The sequence below is a fragment of the Daktulosphaira vitifoliae genome, unplaced genomic scaffold (assembly GCF_025091365.1).
Source record: "Daktulosphaira vitifoliae isolate Bord-2020 unplaced genomic scaffold, ASM2509136v1 Scaffold_2, whole genome shotgun sequence".
NCBI classification, from domain to species: domain Eukaryota; kingdom Metazoa; phylum Arthropoda; class Insecta; order Hemiptera; family Phylloxeridae; genus Daktulosphaira; species Daktulosphaira vitifoliae.
The window spans coordinates 35168795-35177667 of NW_026099573.1; the positions used below are offsets into that span (position 1 = coordinate 35168795).

Here is an 8873-nt window from a genome sequence, read left to right on the forward strand (position 1 = left end):
ACTTTTTAGTTCGATGTGCTTTAAAAGCGTGTTTTTTTAGTTTTTTAAACTATATTTATTTTTTACTTTTTAGTTTCATGTTATGATAGTAGTTACTATCAATATCATGGTTGTTACGGGTAACGGGAAATCAGGGTTCGATTCCGGGGAGGGAGTCTGAGAAACGGCTACCACATCCAAGGAAAGCAGCAGGCGCGCAAATTTCCCACTCCCGGAACATGGAGGTAGTGACGAAAAATGACAATACGGAAAACATCCCTCGAAATCGGAATGAATACTTTATATCTCTTAATTAGAATAAAGTGTGTTAATATATATTTTTAATAGTAATTAGAATATATATATATACAAATAATGCGACTTAACTACGTAAAAGTATCATGCACTAGGTATAGCTGTGTTTTGTTGGCGGGCGTGTCGGACTAACGTTATACTTGAGGTATAAACGGCAGTAGGAATATATACGTAAGCCGTATGGTACGCGGATAGTATTGGTCAGTCAAAATAAAAATTTGTTTATATATATATAATATTGATGACAAGCACACGGGTACGATAACCAAAAATAAATTTATACAGAGGAATAGTGTTGTCGTCGTGTGATGAGCGCGGCGTGGGGTGGGGTGAATGCGTTATGACAGTCTAGTCTAGACGACGGAATATGCGATAACGCGTGGCGTTTGGAGAGTTACAAACATACATACATACATACATACATACATACATACATACATACATACATACATACATACATACAAGTGAAACTAATATAAGCGTGTTAAAAAGGGACCTGACCACTCACTCGGTGGTCACTGTACAATCAATGAATGTTACATTATAGTTATTATTTTGACTCTTCTCGAATCACTCATCCGCGTGGGCAAATTGGACGTAGAAAACCCAGTTTACCACAATATAAAAACTTGTAAAAAATTAGCTAAATATGTATGATTGATTTTTCCTTATTTTTGATAATAGACAGTATCAACACTTTTTATAATAAATTACATGCTGTTTACTAGATATTTATTGTTGGAGTGGAAATTTTATTCAGTAGAAAATGATGTATAATTAAAACGTCTATTAAACATATTTTTGTACATTTACTGATATAGAATATAGGTTAATTTTATACTTATGCTTAATTTATTTTTAAAAATTTTTTAGAATAGTAACTCTTTTTAACGTTTATAAAACGTGTAGTACACTAATTACTTAGCTCAATATTGAATTTTATTCAGATGAATCTTAATATATTTACCGTTTATACTTTGAATAGCTGATGTTTGAATACTGATAATATTGAGCGTTTGTNAAAGCTTAAGTTTGAATACTGATAATATTGAGCGTTTGTTAAATTTAAACTACGTATATAGTATGGGTACATTTTAATATGAACACTGTGTAACTTAAGTCTGAATACTGTCATTACGTCGAATACATCTCGTGTATAATTGATTTATTTTAGATATAATGTATGTAATTATATAGAACAATTAAAGTGTAACAATCATTTAGGATATNATTAAAGTGTAACAACCATTTAGGATATTTATTTTACGTTTTACTTAATTATTTCAACGTCCCAGTTAAAAATTACAACAACTCGAAAAGTTTAGATTTTAAATTTTGATATCTAAGTTTCTTCAACATTTAACGTTGATAAATCCAATTCAATGCAACTAAGTTATATTTTAGATAGTGAAGTTTTTAAAATTAAAGTTTTCATTGAATATATCCGATATTCAGGAAAGGAAAATCCTTGTTTAAATCATTAAATGGGAAAATTAAATTTTTTGAATTATTGCAGTTTTGAACTGGCACATCAAGTTATGAAGGATATTTTTCATTTATGATTGGTATAACTATGATATTATTGCTATACATTTATTTTATTTACTGTATAATATTTGTTATAATGTTACGAACCATAATTTTTTAAGTCAAGCCGTGAAATATAAAAAACTACACATTTTGAATGAACAAATAAGAAAGTACACATGTAGTATTAGCAATTTGATGCGTCATTACTATAGAAGAGTTAAAAATAAGTATGAGCAGGGTTATAAATATATTACACAAACTCGTATGCAAATAATTGATAAACTAGAATTTTTCAACTTTTATTATTTTATTCTCTATTAAAGTATTCTATACCTAATAATTTGATAAGAAAATAAAACTACTTCATATTTCCTAAAATATCATATTCTTAAATATCCGTTTGTTATAAAAATGTAATACATTAATTGTTTCACACAATTACGCAGTGGAATAAATAATTATGCTATATTTTAACAATCAGCTTATAATAATAAAAAGTTTGGGCGTCCCCTGCTTTAAACAATGTTTCATACAAATAAATTAAATATATATACAAAAATATTTTGATTCGATCCGACCTGATTACTGTTCTCTTCACCTCTTGCTAAATATTGTCAAGTCGCCGATGCTTATTCGATCCGCTATATGATAGTCACCAAATTCCACCGGTACATCAATTGTACACAAACCCAAGGCGAAGAAACTCTTCGAAATGCGACCCTCGAACCGTTGCAATAATAATAATAATAAAATNGACCCTCGAACCGTTGCAATAATAATAATAAAATGAATAACCGACAACGAACAACACAGTCACCACTGTGACTTAATAATCCGAGCGAGCGACATAATAAAAGCATGTGCTCGGGGCACCGCCGACCGAAAAAGCAACTCCGAGGTTAAAAAAGATAATAATCCGAACAACACACACAAAACTAAAACCGTGTTCGGGCAGCCGCCGACCGATGGTCACCGAACCGGCTCCACTGATAAGGCCGACAGTGGTATCAGCTGACCACGGAGGCGGCACTACTGCCTGGCGTGAACATTAATTTTAACGATAAAGCAATAATTGACGCATTAGTAGTAAATCATAAATGTTACAATTAGCTACCTGTATTTAAAGTCACGTTTATTTTATACACGTGTACAATTTCGAATAATTGTAATTTTAAAGTGAATAACAAGCAAATAAATAAATATGAATAAAAAATACGATCACTATCAATTTATCAAACTTAAAATATGTTTCCATTTGTAAAAACATAATTGATAATCTTATAAGTGATGAATCTAAAACTAACTGATAACAAATAAATGTAAATTTATAAATAACTAAAAAATCTAAAAAAAAAAAAACGTTCAAAATTATTATTATTTTGAGAAATATCCATTGTCTAGGTGAAAATAATTATCTTGTATATTGGATATGGCGGATAAAGCAATTGATAATTTCGGTACACAAAATTATTTAAATAATTACTATAACTTAATAGAAGCACATAAAATATTTAATATATTTCAGCATTTTTAGTTAAGCCTTTTAAACATTTATTTTATATTACCATGATATTGATATATATATAATACATAACGTAATTTTGTTGAACGAAAAAATTGCCAAGTGAATTCAATATAGGAACTTCAAATAAACGTATAAAAAGGTTTATCGTTCAAATCATTTTGTTGTGAACTTTCCCCAGTTTCATAATTTATTTGATTTTCTGAAAATAAGTTATGGATAGAACAGTTAGTCAACAAATATGTTGTAATTAAAATTGACTATAAATAATTTAATTTTACCTTCCTGATAATCTATTGTTGTTAAGTTAGTTATGTATCTGAGTTCTAAATTGAAGAAAACGCAATCCAAAAAATAGAAAATGTTTTAATTTAACATATTAAATCAAATATTAATATTTAAGTAATCAACCATGATAAAATTTACAAATAAATATGTACCTTCATGATGCAGAATTGATTTTAAATAGTTCTCATCTAAATTAGCATAACTAGTAAATCCTAAACAAATAATTAAAATTAAAACATTTGAAACGCTCAGATAAAATTACTGTAAGTAATAAAAAAAAATATCTTCTTGTTCGATGAATAGGGTTTTCGTTGAAGTGTTAGTGGTTGAGTTATTTAAATTGATTTCTAAATAAAATATTATAAATTTGTTATGATTTAATAAAAATAATGATAGTTGTTGATATTTTTTTCATAAGTATAACAAAATGTTACCTTTATTATCATCAGGTAAAGTAATTTCTAATGGAATAGAAACCATTTCAGTTTGGATATTATACAAGAAACCTAGTCTGAAAAATTTATTAATAATTGTATTGTATATTTTATTTCTAACTTCTTCATTAACATAATGATGAAATTCTATGTTTGTATTATGAGATGCTCTGTATCTGTATTCATTCCACAATAAGTTTAGGTCCACGTGTTCAATTACACAAAATTTATCAATTTCATTATTTGTAATTGTCTTATATGGAATTAAAGAGTTATTAATATACTCTAATACTGATTTTGTTATTTCAGGATCGTCCTGTGAGGGTTGCAAATTGTTGAATGATTTTTTAACAGAACCATAAGATTCAAAAACAGAACTCATCATATAACGAATTACAAGATTTGTATTCCATGGTTGAATATGGTATTTTTCGATAGTATCCATAGCTCCTTTCATTTTTTTTAACATTGGAATAATTGCAAGAGTATTATTTATAATCTCTACAGAACAATTATACATTTTTTTAGGGTCAGTAATGCTTTGACAGCAGGTACATAAATTTTGCAGCATGAAAAAAATATACTGTAGATCTTTAGCGTATGAGCAACCAAGAAATAGAGTGGCAATTCTTATTCTTGTTGAATAATTATCGCGATCAAAAGGTAATTCTAAAATATCTTGTTTTGTATGATAATCTCCGAAATACTTAACAGTAGTAACGTAATTTAAATTTTGCCAGCATACATTTTTAAAAAAAGTGTAAATAACTTTTGCATCATGAATATTTTTTTTTTTTGAAAAAACTCTTGGTGCTTCAATAACTTGAACCGAGCATATTAAAAAACATATTATATTTTTTTTAAAAAGCAACATCATTTTTGAAAATAAAAATGAAAAATATTAATTCAGTAAATATGAGCTAATTAAGTTTTAATATACGTATTAAGAACTTCCAGTTTGAATATTTTTAAAAAATTTAAATAAAATTTTATAATATTACTAATATATAAGTTTTAAAAAAGACATTTATATCAATAACCTGCTATTATTACTTTTTCGGTTATGATTATTATTATAGACTATTATTCATACTATTATATAATATGTATACAGTATACAAATTTCATCATTATCACAAAATTATTTACAGAATAATAATTATTTTAAAATACTTTTTTATTTTTTGATAGCTTTATTTACATATTATTTTTGAACTATTAGCTATGTAATACATTTTAAGTTCATTCCTCATACCTTGTTAAAATCAACTTAGTTTTCTAAAATAGAAACACATATTTTGAATTTAATAAAATGATTGAGAATTTATTTTAATAGAAAATAGCATTTGAGTTTTTAACATAATTTTATTCGTTTATTAGATATACAAAGCTTTAAATATTTAAGTTAATATACATGTATAATATAAGATAGATGATAAAAACTGGAAGCTAATTGTTTTTTTATGATATTGCTATCACAGATACGTAGCGTTTATTGTCAATTATGACTATCTACAGATATGTTTTCTGTTTTGCCAGTTAATGTATTTATGAATGCTATCTCACATCAATGTTCCTTACAGTCTCACTAAGGTCAAATCAAATCAATCAAATCTGTGGATAAAGATATAATTGACAATAACAGCTGCGAATCTATAAATGGCGACTTCATAAAAAAAAACCCATCACAAGGGGGTCGTAGCATAGTTTTAACCACTTGATGTTCTAGGATAATGATTTCAAAAAACTATCAGCATCTTGTGCAATCAATCAAACACTTTCTATCTAAATTTATGATACACTCTACGATCTCCTTAGTGACATGTCATAAACCATTGTTTTACCAATAGTTTTAACCACTTGATGTTTTTGGTAGATTTTCGAAATTTACTTATTAAATAGACAATCCAATTGAAGAATTAAAAAAATTCTTAATTGGAACAACTCACAAAATAGAAAATAAAAAACCCAGCACAGGGGGGTCGCGGCACAGTAGTGACGTAGCACAGATGGATCAAGTTTAATTATATCTGACAGTGATTAAAATCATTTTCAAAAAAAACGCTTCGATGCAAATCTTTAGATAGTGTTTATTTTAAAAAATTGGTGGATTATTCCTAAAGCTACATGATCTGCTAGTTCATTATTAATATCCTAATTATGATAAAGTATGTCGAATGAAAAAGGGATTATTAAAAAATATTATTTCTCATAAAAAAATTATGTTGATCCATACACTTTATTCATAAAGTTAAAAATGTAAAAAATAAAATCGAAAATTTTCACACAATAATAGCATTCGGTAGCCATTTTCACCATGAAGATAAAATAAATTCCGAAATTTTTTTTTTGCATAATAAAGTAAATTACATTAGCTTTAATTTAAGATATATATAAAAGTGTCAGACTTTCCGAAACACTTTCAAAATTTAAGTTGAAAAAGTCAATTTTTTGTGAAAAAGTTGTCATTTTGAATCCCCCCCTGTGGCCAGGTTAAGTGTCATATTTACAAAAAAAAGATACCAAATGATAGGTAAAGATATTATGCATCTATAAAAAAAAAAATTATATTGATATGTTCATTTTTGAAAAAGTTATGGCAGTTTTTAGTAAAAAAAATTTCGGACTTTATCTTATCATCACGGTGAAAATGGCTACCGAATGCTATTTTTGTGTGAAAATTTTCGATTTAGTATATTCCATTTTCAACTTTATTATGCTATAACTTTTTGAAAAATGTATGGATCAATACAATTTTTTCATGAGAAGTAGTATTTATATACATCGTTCATTTGACATACTGTTTTTTTTAAATAGGACCATTTCCCTGTATACGAGAGGGTTTTAAATCTAAAAAATGCATATAGAAAGTAGAACTTTTTCAACTAAACTTATGAAAGTGTTCTGGAAGGTCTAACACTTTTATATTCAGGGTGATTCATTAAGGATAAGACACTCGTTTACTCAGTAACTATTGAAAATTTTTAATTTTTGGTAAGGAAAATATTGTTTGATTCAAAAAACACTACAATAATATGTAGTAAAAACATGATATTTTTCATCCCTTCAAGGTTAAAAAACATTAACTTGAGTTTTTTTAAATGAGAATACATATTTTGAATTAAATAAAATGTTAGAGTTATTATATTAATAGTAAATGACATTTGAATTTTTAGTATAACTAATTTGTTTTTTATGGCATTGCTGACACAGTCACGTAATTGTTTATTATTAATTATGACCATCAGTCGATATACTTTCGTTTATTAGATATTAACACTTGAAGTTTCAAATTATTGAGTTAATATACATGTATAATACACTAGGGATTAAAATTACAGGTAGCTAATGGTTTTTTTATGACATTGCTGTCACAGTCACGGATTGTTCATTATCAATTATGACTATCAATAGATATACATTCTGTATTGTCAGTTAGTGTATTTATAAACGCACAACAATGTGCCTTACTACCATTGATAATAACAATCCTTTGTACCTGCTAATATCGATATCATAAAAAACCAATTAGCTACCTATAATTTTAATCCCTACAGTATTATACATGTATATTAACTCAATAATTTGAAACTTTAAGTGTTAATATCTAATAAATCGAATAAAGTTATATTAGAAATTCAAATGCCATTTGCTATTAAATTAAATATTTAATTCAAAATATGTATTCTCATTTAAAAAAACCCAGCACAGGGGGGTCGTGGCACAGTGGTGACGTGGCACAGTTGGATCAAGTATTATGATATCTGACAGTGATTAAAATCACTATAAAAAAAAAACGCTTCGATGCAAATCTTTAGATAGTGTTTATTTTAAAAAAAACCCAGCACAGTGGGGTCGGGGCATAGTGGGGATGTTGCATAGTTGGGTCCAGTATAGATTTAATCTGACAGTGATTAAAATCACTATCATAAGAAACGCTTCGATGCAAATCAGTAGATAGTGTTTAATTCTAAGAAATTGGTGGATAATTACAAAAGCTACATTATCTGCTAGTTTCTTATTAATACCCTGATTAAGATAAAGTATGTCGAATGAAAAAGGGATTATTAAAAAATATTATTTCTCATAAAAAAATTGTGTTGATTCGTACACTTTTCAATGAGTTATAGCATTATAAAGTTAAAAATGTAACCAACCCAACCCAACATCAACTCCTATTTCCTTAATTATATCCAGATTAGTAATTATTTTAATTATATATTATATAATTTTTATAATTAATTATTTTCAAATTATTATTGATTTTTAATATGTTAAAAGTAATCATTTTGAACCTACTTCTTTTTGTTCTTTAAAGTGAAAGTTTTAATAAAAAAAAAATGAATTTATTACCATAACTTTTAACTCAACTTGCAAGTTTGAAATAAATATTATTAAATAGAAAAAAATGAAATTGGTAGATTATTTCAAAAACAACAATAACACTTATTCCCTTAATTTTACCCCGATTTATATCTATAATATATGATTACATAATAATTTTAGTAATTAAATTTTAATAATTTACTTTAACTAAATGAACCAATCAAAACAAAGTAGTTAAAAAGATTTACTCAATTGAGCGTATTATAAAATATAATTATTATTGTAAAAATCCATCGTTAAATTCAAGTGAAACTAAAAATCATTTTTTTTTTAAATTTATGATTTATATAGCAACATATTACAAAAAAATTTGGCATATTATAGACTGGTAGTAGCACACAGAAATAGAGTTAAAAAATTAATAAATTATAAAGTAAAATTATTTACTTTTGTAGTTGAATACTTTTATCATATCAAAT

General features: G+C 26.4%; 2 protein-coding genes across 3 annotated transcripts in view; both read right to left on the reverse strand.

The window, feature by feature from the left end:
* Positions 1-5017, reverse strand: part of LOC126899818 (uncharacterized) — an 8771-nt gene extending 3754 nt beyond the window's left edge. The window contains exons 1-5 of one of the 2 annotated variants that reach the window (XR_007702704.1): positions 4069-5017; positions 3919-3981; positions 3787-3846; positions 3628-3672; positions 3398-3548 (exon numbers count right to left, since the gene is read on the reverse strand). Coding sequence is in view for 1 of the 2 variants with exons in the window: in XM_050675042.1 (XP_050530999.1) it covers positions 3469-3548; positions 3628-3672; positions 3787-3846; positions 3919-3981; positions 4069-4945 (1125 nt within the window). In the remaining variant the exon portion in view is untranslated. Of the gene's footprint in view, positions 1-3203; positions 3549-3627; positions 3673-3786; positions 3847-3918; positions 3982-4068 lie in introns of those variants that run through there. The other variant, XM_050675042.1, reaches the window with a different exon arrangement.
* LOC126898193 (uncharacterized) overlaps positions 1-8873 on the reverse strand; it is a 41005-nt gene that overhangs the window by 11884 nt on the left and 20248 nt on the right. The window lies entirely within an intron of this gene.